Source organism: Notolepis coatsorum (assembly GCF_963971535.1).
Source record: "Notolepis coatsorum genome assembly, chromosome: 2".
Classification (NCBI taxonomy): Eukaryota; Metazoa; Chordata; class Actinopteri; order Aulopiformes; family Paralepididae; genus Notolepis; species Notolepis coatsorum.
Genome location: NC_140166.1, coordinates 214,309,990 through 214,326,745, shown reverse-complemented (window position 1 = coordinate 214,326,745; position 16,756 = coordinate 214,309,990). Strand labels below are relative to the sequence as shown.

The following is a 16,756-nucleotide window of genomic DNA, read 5'->3' as shown; positions in this document are numbered from 1 at the left end:
CATTGCTCTGCACTGTTCTGTTCGTCCCACTGTGTTGTCTTCCATTTTGCTATTCTGTTTTGTTGTATTGTCATTTTTCTTTCTTTCTTGATATTTCCCAGGCATTCCCCAGCTTGTCCTGATGACCAACGTTGACAAGTGCCCCCTAGTGGCAGAGGACATAAAGAAAATCTACAACAGCCAATACATCAAGAGCAAGGTAATCTCTCCCACAGAATAAACACACGCAAAGTGATGACGACAATGATTTCATTTAAATTTGAAGAATCATATTGGGGAGTTTTGTTTATGTCTGGGTTGAGGGTTGAGGGTTGGGCCTTTAACCCGTTCACTGCCACACTACCAAGACGGTTAACCCTTTCACTGCGACAATACACAGAAGGTTAACCCTTTCACTGCCACACGACAGCCGGGTTAACCCTCCGTTGGTTGTGTGATAGTAAAGGGTTAACCTTCTGTCGTGTGGCAGTGAAAGGGTTAACCCTTACTCAACCAAGCAGGTTGCCATGGAACACACTGGTATTTAAAGCTACCAAGGGGGAGTGGTTACATGATGAGGGAGGAGGGATATATGCACACACACACACACACACACACACACACACACACACACACACACACACACACACACACACACACACACACACACACACACACACACACACACACACACACACACATTTAATCTATTTATTACTAAGAGATTTGCACTACATCTCTACCTAATTTGAGCACTTTTGCATTTTGTACTTTAGTTTTGTATATTGTATATTTTGTATAGAGTTTGGTCTTTATTCTTTTTATTCTTTTACTGTATGAAGCACATTCTCAGGAGGCTCATACAGAACCAAGCGTTTCACTGTAATGTACATATATGTGACAAATGAAACAACTTGAACTTGAAAGTCGCTAGACATAATCATCCCTCTGAAAACCACTGGGTCCTTTCGCTAACACTCTACTACAGGGGTCTCAAACTCAATTTACCTGGGGGCCGCTGGAGGTAGAGTCTGGGTGAGGCTGGGCCGCATCAAATATTCCACAAAAAAAGGGTTTCAAGTATTCAAAAAAAAAGTACAACTGATCCAATCTTCTCAATCTTTAGCAATAACATTTCAGAACATGAACGGTTCTTCAGAACATAGGCTTCTCAGTGGTGTCAGTGGACTCACACATGCAGCTATGGAAATGCACTGTGCATTTTTTTTATTCTATCACAAAGCTGTTTAATCAAATCACCACCCAGTATTTCAGTTATTCTGGTTGCTGTGCGATCTGAGGGGGATTTGCTTTTGTTTCCTTCAAACATGGTCTCCATCACTTCAGTCATACATTATTTTATTATGTATGCATCAGAGAGAGAGAATGCTTCTTGTGTTTAGCCAACACCCATGCCACTGAGTGAGGACTTGGTTGCTTTTTCTCGTTGTGACATAGATTTAACAATAATTCTGCTTGCAGCTTGATATGATGATTTCATTCCATTTATTTTTGCGGTTCTTGGCACTGAATTTTGAGGAAAGGTTGCATCAAAATAACTGTGTTTTGTTTCATAGTGGCGTTTCAAATTGCCACTCTTCACAAGAGCTACCGTTTCTTGGCATATTAGTCACATTGGTTTGGTGCTGGGACTCAGGATGAACGCATATTTTTCAGTCCATTCACCTTTGAATTGCAGTCGACTTTTCTTTTACTGGCCATCTTTGAACATGCCATATTTTTCTGCTGGCTGCCTGCTGGCGAAACTAGGCTACTAGCTAGATTTATCTCACGGAGATAAAACTGGGAGCGAGGCTACTGTAGATGCGCTGTCAACTCTCTGCTCTGACTCGGACTGAAAGAGACGACGCGCATTCCGTGAAGACCCGCCCTGGATGTGCTGCCAGGGTTTGGTTTCATTATAGTGAAATGCTTGGTTCTGTATGAGCCTCCTAAGATTGTGCTTCATACAGTCAAAAAGAGTAAAGACCAAACACTATACATTGGTCTTATAAATATACATTGATCCCCCTCACTACTTTTAAGGACTCTATTGCAGAGTTGCTTACACACACTTGCAACTGTCACCCAGTTGTTTTTAAACTGTAATTTCATGTATTACATACCTTGTAATTAGGGATGCTCGATATTGGCTTTTTTACCGATACCGATATTCCGATATTGTCCAACTCTTAATTTCCGATACCGATACCGATACCGATATCAACCGATACCGATATATGCAGGGTTTCCCCCCAAAAAAACTGAATAATTTCAGGTAACTAATAATTTCACTGGATGCATTCAAAAGGCTTTCTAAATGTAAGCATTATCTGTGCAAAATATGATCATTAAAAAAGTTTAAATTAACATTACATATCTCTTGTTGTTGAATTAAACCAACATGCATACTTTTGACAATAAATAAAATAAGAATTGGTTCTTACTTGCTTGCCTGGGTAAATAAAGGTTAAATAAATGTAAAAAAAAAAAAAAAAAATTGTTATTTATTTTTATTTTTTTTATCGATACCGATATTTTCCGATATCACATTTTACTGCCGATATCGGCCGATAATATCGGTCGGCCGATAATATCGGACATCCCTACTTGTAATTGTATGTGGTTGTTTGATGTGTTTAATTATTTCCCTTACTTCTGTGATGTATGTACTATGTACCATCTGTCTCTTTTCTATTTATTTTATTTGTCCCCTTTCCCGGTTACCCTTCGAGGGGACCTTTTGTCCTCTTGCCAGGCCATCATTGAAAATAAGAAATTGTTCTTAATTGACCTTCCTGGTAAAATAAAATACAAAATATACAATATACAAAACTAAAATGTACAAAATGCAAAGAAACTAAATGCAAAAATTAGGTAGAATAGGTAGTGCAAATATTTTAGGAATAAATTAGGGCTGTCTTAAATACTTCAAAGCTTCGTTCGATGGCACGAGCTAAAAAAAAAATATTATTTTCTCAAATCTTGCGCCTCCATTCCAATGAAACGAAAGTAAGCGGCGCCTTCCCGCCTCCATTCCAACGAAACTAAAGTAAGCGGCGCCTTCCCGCCTCCATTCCAATGAAACTAAAGTAAGCGGCGCCTTCCCGCCTCCATTCCAATGAAACGAAAGTAAGCGGCGCCTTCCCGCCTCCATTCCAATGAAACGAAAGTAAGCGGCGCCTCGACTCCACCTCTCTACAACAAGCATGTGGAGATTATCTGTGTTGAAAACAACAAGGACATGTGCAGCAGACATGTCGACGAAGAAGCGAAGCAATGCCGTTTGTTATTTAAGACTATGTCGGACAGATTTGTGTTCATTGTGCTGCTTTTTTAAAGTGTCCCGACCCATATAAAAATATGTCTTAATAAAACGTGCTTAATTAAGTCGAATTCTGCCTTTGTCTCTATCAACTACATATAAATATTTATATAATTGTTTGCTTGATAGACAAAGGTTGCAACATAATTATGTAATGTCATGTCGTTGGCTTTGAGAGCAGCCCCACTGCACCCAGGCAGCGCAGCCGAGTGAAACCTTGTTGGCTGCGTCACAGTCACGAAAGGGGCTACTTAATTAATTAATCCAATCCACTTTATTTATAGAGCACATTTAAAAACAACAAAGTTTACCAAAGTGCTGTACAAGTCCCACAACATAAGATAAAAAATAATAATAATAATAATATTATAATACATTTTTTTTTTTCTCAAAGCTTCAAATTAAAATCGAAGCTCTGCCCCGAAGCTTCGATTGCCAAAAAAAGCTTCGAAGGTCAGCCCTAGAATAAATAGATAAAATATGGTGTAGTGTTTTAAAAAGTGTCTAAAGTGAGTGAATGTTTAAAGTGAGCGTGTGCATGAGGGTGTTGTGTCAGAATCAGAAAGGTCTTTATTGCCAAGTAGATAAAATATGGTGTAGTGTTTCAAAAGTGTTTAAAGTGAGTGTTTAAAGTGTATATTAAATGTAGAATGGAGGAGTTAGTAAAGGCGCCCGTTGTCCAGTGTTAATTTTGGCAGCTATTTTCATTTTAGTTTTAGTCTTAGTCATGTGTCAAGTGCTCCTTTTTTATTTTCATCATATTTAATCATCTGTATTTATTTTTCGTTTAGTCAGTTTTAGTCAACTAAATGTCTGAGCATTTTAGTCTTAGTCAGTGTTAGTCTCGATTTTGTCTTTTTTGTTTTTGTCTAGATTTAGTCGCAGAAAACTGATGATTTTTGTCTAGTTTTCACTAATGAAAAAAAGGCATTTTATATTTTTATATTGTAAATAATGCAATTCTATTTATTAAGTATAGTCTAACCAAAACCCTATCAGCTGATTCACAATAAGTTCAGTAGAAGGCTAGAAGCCCAATAGTAACCAAACATTCCTTGAAATGGTCAATAGATTCAGAAATAGTCAGACTTGGAATGGAACATATTCTGATTTAAATTGCTTATTTTTTTTTAACCAACAAAGGAACATTAGGATAGTGTAAATACACAGTACACACTGATTGCAATTCTCACTGGGACCTACTGTACAAATTTCACACACACATTCCCTTTTGTCCCTCGAGTCGTACCGTAGATCGCTGACGTCACTTTAAACTTATAATGGCGGCCCCCATCAGAGCATTCGGCTAATAACATTAGCTTAGCGAACCTGCCACCGCACTTCTATGTGCATAAAGTGTGGTTACAAAATATCACAGCCCCTAAGACTGGGAGCGTTCTAACTCTACTGAGCATGTACCCAACATTATATGAAAAATAAAAAGTCATTACGATGTTTTAGTGCACTTCAAGCGCTAAAGGGATTCATAACTTATAGCAGGGTCAATCTCAGTGTTAGTACTCGTCTGTGTCTTTTCTTTTCATACCAACATTACCCTTTTAAGTGAACGTGGTCTTGTCCTTGTTGTATCCATGTGTAATGTTGATAGTAGTGGGTGTACACAGATGAAAGAGAGCAAGTCTGTGTCTGGGATATAGGTCCCGACTCCCAGGCTATTAGCTATTAGCTCTTCTGGCAGCCTAGCCATCCTCTCAGCCTCTGTCGTCTTAAATGCTATGTTCTTTTGGTAGAACTGTTCGGCTGCCGCAGGAGTGTTGAGAGAGTAGCAGATTCCGTTCATGGTTATTGGTATAAGCTGTAGTCATGAGAGACCTGGGGATGCGGTTTTTAGCCTCACGTATGTTATGTAGCTTGGCTTTTAGCCATAAACGCTGCTGAGTAGGGATGCTCGATATTGGCTTTTTGACCTATACCGATATTGTCCAACTCTTAATTTCCGATACCGATATCAACCGATACCGATATATGCAGGGTCCCCCCCCCCCCAAAATGGAATAATTTCAGGTAATTAACATTACATATCTCTTGTTGTGGAATTAACACAACATTATGCATACTTTTGACAATAAATAAAATCAGAATTTGTTCTTACTTGCTTGCCTGGGTAAATAAAGGTTATATAAATATAAAAAAAAAAGAAAAAAATTGAAAACCGATACCGCTATTTTCCGATATCACATTTTAATGCCGATATCGCCTGATAATATCGGTAGGCCGATAATATCGGACATTCCTACTGCTGAGCGTAACCCGGAAACTGAAATGGGAAATGCTGAAATAATAACGTGACTTATTCTAAAAGTTATAATTATTTTGTCTCATCTTGTTTTAGTCAACATAAATTAACCCATTCTTCGCCAGGCATTGTACCCTTCTTATACCATCCTCTGCCAGCTCTATTTGTCTATGGAGATGTTCACCTACTTTGCAGGGCTATAACTTTTTAAATTGTATTGCTAAATTGACATTACAATGGCCCATTCAACATCGATTAGCTATCGTTCAGGATGTAGGAAAGTTTTACTTTTTCATTCACATATTCATAAAAAAATGCAGTCTAGAGTATAAATATGTTTTCATCGTTTTCTGCAGTATTTCATAGAATGTGAGTTATAGCCATAAATGCATATATTACATCATCAAATGCAATTTGATACCGATTGACGCCAGATTAAAAATTTCAACTGTACAAGGTCCCAGACGTTATGACTCATCATGCGCGGTTGACCGGAGGGGGGGGGGGTTTATAATGCAATGACCGACGTTAAATGAATCATGTAGTATGGGTGATATATTGATCATAGCAGTTTGTATGGATAATAATAATCAAAAACGCTGAAACTCACCGCAGCTTCCTCGTAGCGATGGGGGATGATACTGGAGCAAAAAGATCGCTATTATGGGATGTTGTATGGCTATTATGTCCAAATAATGTTGTTTATCGAGTTATGGCAACGGATCGATTATCCAGTGTGTCCAGATGGAGTCCCGCGAGCGATAGCGAGTGGCGGACGGAATAGGGGTGACACCAAGCACTTCTGGCCCCACTTCCGGTTTGGCAACTCGCCGATCGGCCACCAGGTGGCGGTATTGAAGCGCTGGAGAGTTGAGTGGAGATCTATAGCACCAGTCATGACTCCGTGGGTGAAATGTGAATACCATGACGAAAATGGTTGAAATATTGATCTCGATGACGGCGTAATCCGTCATTGGCAGATTAAGCATGGCGAGGAATGACGTCTTAATCCGTCAATGGCGGAGAATGGGTTAAGAGAGAATTCGTCATGGTTTTTGTAAACTAAATTTTTGTGTCCTCAGTTGTGGTCAACGATATTTAATTAATAATTTAGTGACGTTAGCGTCACATGGTCTTCAATAACGTGACGTCACATCTCGTTGTCGTCGCGGGAAAAAGCTTTGTTGACGAAGATCTTTCGTCATCAATTTCGTTGACAAAATTAACATTGCCGTTGTCTTTCAGGCCCAGGAGCTGAGTGTTTCTCTGGGCATCCCCTTGTCCTGCATCCTGCCGGTGAAGAACTACAGCCAGGAGCTGGAGTTGAACCCGGACATGGACATCCTGCTTCTCAGTGCCTTGGAGCAGATGCTGAACTACGCAGACAACTTCTTTGACAACCAGGTTGAACCCGAGCCGGAGAAGCCCATAACACGAATAATATATACAAACGCCATAACAAACTGTACATTGGATTTTTGACAAGACCATACTTGGTAATTTACTGTACATTGGAGGGGGTTGTGTTCGGACATTTACAGGGGCCAGTTTCGAGTTGCAGTCTCCCTTAGGTGTTTTTTGAGAGTGTTTTTGAAAGTGGGTAGTGATTCACATTCCTTTACAGCTTTGGGTAGGGCGTTCCACATTGATGTGGCATAATTGCGAAACGTGTTTAGTCCCTTGTTTGAGCCGAATCTGGGTTTAACATGATTTGTGGAGCTCCCTCTGGTGTTGTGATCGTGGTATTCACTGACCTTTGGGAAGTATTTTGTCATGTACATGGGTACCTTGGTCGTGTAGTGTATCTTGTAGACCAGGCCCATTGCAAGTTGCTGTACTCTGTCGTCTACTCTAAGCCATCCTAGGTTGTCAAAGTGGGCAGGGGTGAGGTGGGTTCTAGGAGTAAGGTCAAGCAGTAGTCTGACCAGTTTGTTTTGAGATGTTTGTAATTTTGTTTTTAGCGCCTTTGAGGTGCTTTGGTACCAGAAGGCCATGTAGGCCGAAACATGTTGGACTTTTAAAAGATTTTTCTAAATAATGTAAGCCACTTATTAAAGGCTTTTTAAAAACTGTAGAGCTGTCTTGGATCTCAACCTTTCTTATATAAGCGAATCCTACCCCGGATTTAATCCAAAGAGCACCTACCTGAAACAAAATAAGAACGCTGAAGCCCTCTCCATAACCTTTGTTCTGTTCAAATATATACAAACATCTCAAAACAAGCTAGTCAGACTACTACTTGACCTGACTCCTAGAACCCACCTCACCCCTGCCCACTTTGACAACCTAGGATGGCTTAGAGTAGACGACAGAGTACAGCAACTTGCAATGGGCCTGGTCTACAAGATACACTACGCGACCAAGGTACCCATGTACATGTCAAAATACTTCCCAAAGGTCAGTATTGCACGATCACAACACCAGAGGGAGCTCCACAAATCATGTAAAACCCAGATTCGGCTCAAACAAGGGACTAAACACGTTTCGCAACTATGCCACATCAATGTGGAACGCCCTACCTAAAGCTGTAAAGGAATGTGAATCACTACCCACTTTCAAAAACACCCCCACCTCCAATGTACAGCCCTCACCCAACCCACCCAACCCCACCCCACCCATCCAACCTCCTCCAATGTACAGTTTCTACGCCAAATGTATATACACTCCTTTTCTGGACACTTTTGTATCACAAACAGTACTGTATTTGCAAATCTGATATGTCATAAATGTATAGATGTAGCAGTACTGTCTATCTGTATGTCATGTATGTCATATATGTTATGATGAATTGAAAATGGGGGACCCTGATGTAAACAAGACGAAAGTCTTTCTCTGGTCTGCATCCCCTTAACAATTGTATGTATAGAGCTGTACTGTACTGTACCCATTCTGCAATCTGTTAATAAACTTTTCAATCAATCAATCAATCAATCAATGGCCAAATACGGCCTAACAAGCTTTTTCAAATACGGTCCAAGCTTTTTAAATCTTAGACAAACGAAACACTTTGCTTTTATGAAATATTGTAAGCAGTCATTTGAGGCTTTATAAAAGCAGCAAGTTGTATTCAACACAGAGGAGTTAATGAGGAATCTCCATGTGCTTGTTGTAGTTAACAAAGAGAGGCGGAGTTCATGAGGTGTATGACGTCCGTTGCATTGGAGGCGCAAGATTTTGCAGGTGGGAGGGGGGAGGAATTTTTTTTTTTTTGCATGTTCTTTTATAGTGGGGCAGATTAAGTCAATATTCCATAAGAATCTTTCACTTGGTTGTACAAGCATCAAATCTGGCACAAATTATGTCCAGGGTGTACGTTATCCAGCTGAAAATCCAAGATGCAAATGCAAAAAAATGAATATTCTGACTGGAAGAACTCAATGGTGTCAATTTAATTCCTATATGGCCGCCAGTTTTCAAGATGGCTATTGGAGTGTATGTAGGTATTGTTATTTTAGGTGCTGCACAAACAAATTTTACCTTGTACTGTATTGTGCAATGACAATAAAGCTTTCTACTTCTACTATTACGTGACTCAAAAAGAAGCTGTCTGATAACAGATATTGCATTAAGTTGAAGGGCAACATCCATGATCATTCATTGAAATGCTGTGGTCAAGCTCTTGGTATGTCTTTTTTTACAAGAGTGATGTCAAATCACAACCAGGGCGCACTGGTGACATCACTGCTGTGAGACTCAGCATGGGGTTCAGTGTCGGCTTGTAGTGTACTAGCTGTAGTTGTAGTTTACTAACTGTTGTAGTGGTGTACTCACTGTAGTTTGTAGTATACTTTAGTGTCCCAAATGCTATCTAATAAGCCCCTGTATATATCTCAACTAGAGGTTTAGTTAGTTGTAGTATTGTGGTCAGGGTTATTCATACGTCTCCCCCAGTGGAGTACACTAGTTTGGTATAGGAGACTGAAGAGTTGGGATGCACTGTCCTTCCAACACGTTGCAACCTGATAGAAGGAAAATAGGAGTTTATTTATCCCCCTTGTTTTCTACTGAGTACAGAGGTTTGGTATAGGAGACTGAAGGTTTGGTGCACTGTCCTTGCCAACGTGTTTCAACTATCTCATCGTTCAACCTGATGGAAGGAGAAATATAATGGCACAATGAGGCCCAGGTGTTGTAATCCGTCACTTTATTTAACTAGGAATGTAGGAAGTTCTCTAATCCACCTTTGTTCACATGTATATATATTTCCATCAAGTTACTATTTATTACTATTTGTTTAATGACTGAATTCAGTCGGGCCTTAGTTTTAATGTCTCGTCTCGCGGTGATTTATGTCTGGAGTAAACGTACTCTTTGTTGTCAAGTGTTTTGTTCAACAGTTTTGTTACTGTCCGTCAGGCCCTCAGCATATGAGTACATTATGTACCTGTTTGATCATTGTGCAGTAATGTACCTGAGCAGTCAGTTTGTCAGTACTGTGTGACACAGGGCCAGAACCTCCTACCTCCCTTGTTGCCATGCAGGAAGTAAGATATACCCCCTTGGGGAAATGCAGGTGTCATAGCAGCATGGGGGAGGGGAGGTATGGGCAGGGTAATGGTAGAAAGACATGAATATAGGCAATACAATTATAGTAAAGATAAAAATAAGTGTAAACAATATAATTAACTCTGAATATAAGCACATTATAAGTATAACATAATATAATAATAATAATATAAGTATAACAATATCAAGGGGGGGGGGGATTACTAGACAAAGACCCAAAGCATGAGTTATATCATATTTTTATTAATGTTATCTACTTCTCAATATCATCTTTTTTTAACAGCAATATCCACAAATATTAACAGTGTGCAAGAAAACATGAATTATGGCACGTCAGAGAAGAACAGTTACAAAAAATAGATATATTTTCTTCATAATCAATCAAGGCAAAAAGAGACATATACTGTATGCAAAACACAGGAGATCAGAACACAAGAGATGAGTCTCAGGCGGGGCTCAGAGCCGATTGGTTGATACGGACGTCCGACCAATGAGGAGCCTCGACTCTCCCCACGTGATCAGAGGTGAATTTTACAGGGCACTCGTTTCCACCGAATGATATGGAGACGCTCCGGGAGTCCTATCTTGAGCCGTGTGTTCTCAGAAGACCCGCTCACTCAGTCACTCTGACGCCCCTAAAACCAGCCTTAACACAATATACGCCACTATAAAACAAAGGAAACAACCGACCAATCAGATGAAACATCAACCAACCAATGACTTCGATAGGTTGTCTCTCTGATTGATCTGCCTGAACAGGAGGGGGGAAAAAAATTATAAAGAAAAAAAAACTTCAGAGTTTTGGCCGCAAACAACGTCATGAGTTTAGGGGTGGGAAACTATGTAGTGTGTGTGTGCGTGTGTGTGTGTGTGAATATGTGCATGTTTGTGTATGTACGTGACGTGTGTGTGAATATGTGCATGTGTGTGTGTGTGTGTGTGTTTGCTTGCTTGCATACCCAAGTTAACACATAACGCCCTACAGGTTGTAACCCTTTCTGTGTTTCTACCCCTTTTATTTCAGGAATATAGCTGTGCACTACATTACCCAAGTCCCCAGGACAACCCATGTCTCCCACGGGCCCAGAAACTAGACTACAAAACAGTGCAGGTTGAAACAATCTCGGAGAGGAGTCTGGATATGCATCAGGGTAGGAAATGAACAGGGCTTAGAAACGCCCCTGAAAAACCTAATTATAACCCTTTCACTACCACACTACCAAATGGTTAACCCTTTCACTGCGACAATACAGAATGTTAACCCTTGCACTGCCACATGACAAAGGGTTAACCCTTTCACTACCACACCACCAAAGGGTTAACCCTTTCACTGCGACAATACAGAATGTTAACCCTTGCACTGCCACACGGCAAAAGGTTAACCCTTTCACTACCACACTACAGAAGGTTAACCTGGATTATACCATGGTGTTATGGTAGTACAAAAGTGGTGCCATTGCGATGCATCATTTTACCACGGTAAGTTATTTATACAATGGCTGGTGCCTTGGTAAAAACAAAACTAAAACACTACCATGATGCTTTTTCGCGAGGGGTAAATGCTGAAATACGTTCCTCAAAGCTCATTTCCTACCCTGGTATATAACGGTCTGAGTTGATCCTCAACGAAAGCCGAAACGTCTCCTAAAACGGTATCTCCTCTGCCCCGTAACGGCCTTCAGCTCGGACAGGCGCGTGCACAGCTCGGATCCACAGGAGGCTCCAGGCCCTGCCCCTTTCATACCGCTCACTCAGTGAGTCATTGTGTAAAAGAAAAAGGCCATCATCATCATCATCATCACCACTTAAATCACTGTTATTTATGGGAGTAGCTTGTTTTGTCTTCAGTCCTCTGTCCCCCTAAAATGTGCACGACCGCAACCCCCCCCCCCCCCACACACACTGACTAATTGACAGTTCCGTTGACGATGGGGTTCCAGGGACACGTGACCTGTCCCCCGGTCACGAGTCACCCTGACTCGGCAGCAAGGGCTGCAGTACAGTGACGTCACGACACCACAGCCTCTCTGGAGGCTGCTTTCCTGCTCACTCTGTGTCACTCTCACACACACACACACACACACGCACACGCACGCACGCACGCACGCACGCACGCACGCACACACACACACACACACACACACACACACACACACACACACACACACACACACACACACACACACACACACACACACACACACACACACACACACACACACACACACACACACACACACACACACACACACACACACACACACACACACACACACACACACACACACACACACACACACACACACACACACACACTCTCTCTCTCTAGCTGGCCTCCCAGCACAGCCTGTTCCCTGACAGTTATGTACGTGAATGACGTGAGGGACAAAGGCAAATACGAGATGAAGGCCTTTTGGTTGGTGGACTCATCCCCCTGTCCCCGGTGGACTCATCCTCTAACGTAAGTGTACGCAAGTCGCACCCCCCCCCCCCCCCCCTCACACACACACACACAAACACACACACACAAACATGTGCACATACCAACACACAGAAACAGCTGTTCACCCCTCCCCACATGTCACACCCCCCTTCTCCCCTAAGCAGCTTGCTATAGAGCACAAATCACAAAGCACCACAGCAGGCCTGCAGCGGCTTCTGACCGAGTTGATACTGCTGGGCTGCTGCTCTCTAGGGCTGACCTTTGAATTTCTTTTGGCATCCGAAGCTCCGGGGCCGAGATTCGATTTTAATACGAAGCTTCTAGACACACATAAAAAAAATTACAATTTAGCACTTTGTTCAACTTTGTCAGTGCTGTAAAGTTTAAACCTTTTTAAATCTTAGACAAACGAAACACTTTGCTTTCATGAAAAGCAGCACAATGAACACAAATCTGTCGGTGCCGAGTCCGACCTCATCTTAAATAACAAACAGCATTGCTTGTTGTACTGTAGTTAACAAAGAGAGGCAGAGTTGATTTAGCAAAAAATTTAATAAAAAATTATTTTATTTTTTTTTAATTTCAGGGTCTGTGCTGCTCTCAGGGTCTGTGCTGCTCTCAGGGTCTGTGCTGCTCTCAGGGTCTGTGCTGCTCTCAGGGTCTGTGCTGCTCTCAGGGTCCATCCTGCTCTCAGGGTCCATCCTACTCTCAGGGTCCATCCTACTCTCAGGGTCCATCTTGCTCTCAGGGTCCATCCTGCTCTCAGGGTCTGTGCTGCTCTCAGGGTCCATGCTGCTCTCAGGGTCTGTGCTGCTCTCAGGGTATGTGCTGCTCTCAGGGTCCATCCTGCTCTCAGGGTCTGTGCTGCTCTCAGGGTCCATCCTGCTCTCAGGGTCTGTGCTGCTCTCAGGGTCTGTGCTGCTCTCAGGGTATGTGCTGCTCTCAGGGTCTGTGCTGCTCTCAGGGTCTGTGCTGCTCTCAGGGTCTGTGCTGCTCTCAGGGTCTGTGCTGCTCTCAGGGTCTGTGCTGATCTCAGGGTATGTGCTGCTAGCGGCTTTCAAGGCTGAGCTTCTCAATTCCTTCAAACGCTGGCCCTCACCACACTGAAAAAATCTGGTCCCCTCTTTCGGACTCTCGTGTCTCTCGAAATGCAAGTGGCAGACGGCAAACTGTGTATGTATGTATGTACAGTATGTATGTATGTACAGTATGTATGTATGTATGTGTGTGTGTATGCATGAGAGTATTGTCCCAGCAAACGCATGACCCTCATAACGCTGACAACACAGTGACTGACGGGAGCCTCACCGTGGCAGCGGCACAAACTCCTCCGGGATGGACGGAAGGTCGGCTCGGGGAACCGGTGTGTGCCGCCTGGTGTTGATGTGTCCTCTAATTTAAGGACACAGGCCTGAGTCCCACATCTGTACAGTCGGTCTGACAGTGAGTCCCCGGTCCTTCTCACATCGTGCAGCAACACTTTCTTTTGATAGTCCGGTGCAAACCATCTACATCTTATCAGCAGACCGTCAGTTGACTATGGGTAGTAATCCTGACTTTCAACTGACCATCAGCACACCATCAACAGGGTAGTTTCGACTATTTATTTTGAACTTCTAGCTGGTGGGAACGTTTAACTCATTCAGCGCCGGGGATTTTCCTCATCCTGTTCTAGCTAGGCCACGCTTAAAAGATAGGGGTGCGTCACCTTGTTTGTAGAGCTATATCTATATTCTATATTATAGCTATGGATACAATACTATGGTCATTTGACAGTAACTATCTTCTGTCCAAGATGCAAAACATTTAAAAAATGTTCATGTATACGTTCGCGCGTTATCCCGTGGTGAATATAAGTATAATTTCGGAGTGATCCGGGCTAATTCCTGGAAAGCTTTATAGGGCGCTACGTGAATTCTACTAAAATCATTGGTGTTTCATCCCTGGACATGCTACTATTTCCAAATCAAATGTATATAATAGGTATTATGTTTCATTATGAATGCATGAAAGGGGGTTTAATGTAGAATATATTAATGTAAAGTATAAAGTAGATTAAGGTAAATTATGAAGTAGATTAAGGTAAGGTATAATGTAGATTAAGGTAAGGTATAAAGTAGATTAAGGTAAGGTATAAAGTAGATTAAGGTATAAAGTAGATTAAGGTAAGGTATAAAGTAGATTATGGTACGGTATAAAGTAGATTAAGGTAAAGTATAAAGTAGATTAAGGTAAAGTATAAAGTAGATTAAGGTAAAGTATAAAGTAGATTAAGGTAAAGTATAAAGTAGATTAAGGTAAGGTATAAGGTAGATTAAGGTAAGGTATAAAGTAGATTAAGGTAAGGTATAAGGTAAATTAAGGTAAGGTCTAAAGTAAATTAAGGTAATGTATAAAGTAGATTAAGGTAAAGTATAAAGTAGATTAAGGTAAGGTATATAAAGTAGATTAAGGTAAAGTATAAAGTAGATTAGGGTAAGGTATAGGGTAGATTAAGGTAAAGTATAAAGTAGATTAAGGTAAAGTATAAAGTAGATTAAGGTAAGGTATACAGTAGATTAAGGTATAAAGTAGATTAAGGTAAGGTATAAAGTAGATTAAGGTAAGGTAAAGTAGATTAAGGTAAGGTATAAAGTAGATTAAGGTAAAGTATAAAGTAGATTAAGGTAAGGTATAAAGTAGATTAAGGTAAAGTATAAGGTAAATTAAGGTAAAGTATAAGGTAGATTAAGGTAAAGTATAAAGTAGATTAAGGTAAAGTATAAAGTAGATTAAGGTAAAGTATAAGGTAAATTAAGGTAAAGTATAAGGTAGATTAAGGTCAAGTATAAAGTAGATTAAGGTAAAGTATAAAGTAGATTAAGGTATGGTATGAAGTAGATTAAGTTAAGGTATAAAGTAGATTAAGGTATGGGAGAGGTTTATAAACAAACAATAAGATTATGACAGTACAGTTTTGCAGCTTGGCCGACATGTGACGACCCTGTTGACGGTTACTGACCTGCTTATTGATAATATGTAGAGGATCTAAAATGGACTAACAAACTGAAAAACAAAGTGCTGCCCTTATATCTGTGGTCAGGACCAACCCACCCCTGCAAACCTTTTGAAAACAAAGACGGACAGAATCCTGACAGAATGGAAAACCTTTACACAAGTAGTACTTAAAAACTAAATCCACAAAATGTTTATCTTACAAACACTGTACAGGGTAGGGCTGTCCCCGACTAAGGATTTGGATTGGCCAAAATTTGCCGTTAGTCGACTATTGGTCGACTTAAAAAAAAAATATATATATATATAATATTTAAAAATTTTTTTTTTTTTATCATCATTCCATTTGGACTGTGGGGGTGCTTAATGTCTGAAGGAGTCGACTGAAGGCTTCTTGTCCTCTGCAAAAGCATGCAATTGGTCCACTGATGGATACATCTTGATATTTGTCTAGTCTAGTGTGTTCATTAGATGGGTGAAATCCTCTTTCAGTGCCTCTGTGCCTGTTTTCTTAGGCAGTTAGCCTCTGGTATGCGTGCCATTAGCGTTAGCCACGCTTCTAGGCCTCTTTTCTTTTGGAAAGAATGATAAAAAAAATTATAATAATAATATTTATTAATTTTTTTTTTATTATATTCGACTAAGAGGTTGGCCAGTCGACTACGGCTCCTTTCGACCGATTAGTCGACTAATCGATTAATAGGGGTCAGCCCTAGTACAGGGTAATACTCAACTGACCAGGTTCCATGAACTCCAGAGAAAGAAGAAACTCAAACTGAACCCAAAACGGCTACTCTCAACGTATCACGTCTGAAAGAAAGTGTATACACGTAGTTATTACTTCATCGCTTTAGCGTTTAATTATCTTCTTCTTCTCATCTTTAGTTTTTAGTACAATCAAGTTTGGTTTCGCGGAGAGGAGGAGCGCTGGCGAGGAGAGGAGACGGACTGGAAACCGCGGTGCGATTGGGACTTCCCTCGGTGAGGAAACCCAAGGAGCCGGTGAGGAGAGTCCATTCCGGAAAAAGAAGCCACCTCCTCTCACCGGTTCCTTCCGTGTGTTCACGAACGCTCTACACACCACCCATTGTAACACCGTGGAGACTACAACCCGGTCAAGATGCCAGAGGACTAGTCTTGAGGTAAAAACGTCCAGGAATTCCAGTCATTCACTCGCACTAGAGACTTGGAGCTCCACGGGGGGACGGAGCTACAGAGACATGCGGCCTCAGTGCCTTCAGGACCCCGACTC

General features: G+C 41.2%; 1 protein-coding gene across 3 annotated transcripts in view; it reads left to right on the top strand.

The window, feature by feature from the left end:
• LOC311223199 (interferon-induced protein 44-like) overlaps window positions 1–7,217 on the top strand; it is a 45,756-nt gene extending 38,539 nt beyond the window's left edge. For 2 of the 3 annotated variants that reach the window (XM_084307959.1, XM_084307960.1), the window contains exons 7-8: window positions 102–199; window positions 6,807–7,216. In XM_084307959.1, the coding sequence (XP_084164085.1) occupies window positions 102–199; window positions 6,807–7,043 (335 nt within the window). In that variant the 3' untranslated portion in view covers window positions 7,044–7,216. Of the gene's footprint in view, window positions 1–101; window positions 200–6,806 lie in introns of all 3 variants that reach the window. The other variant, XM_084307961.1, reaches the window with a different exon arrangement.
• The last annotated feature ends 9,539 nt before the right edge of the window (window positions 7,218–16,756 follow it).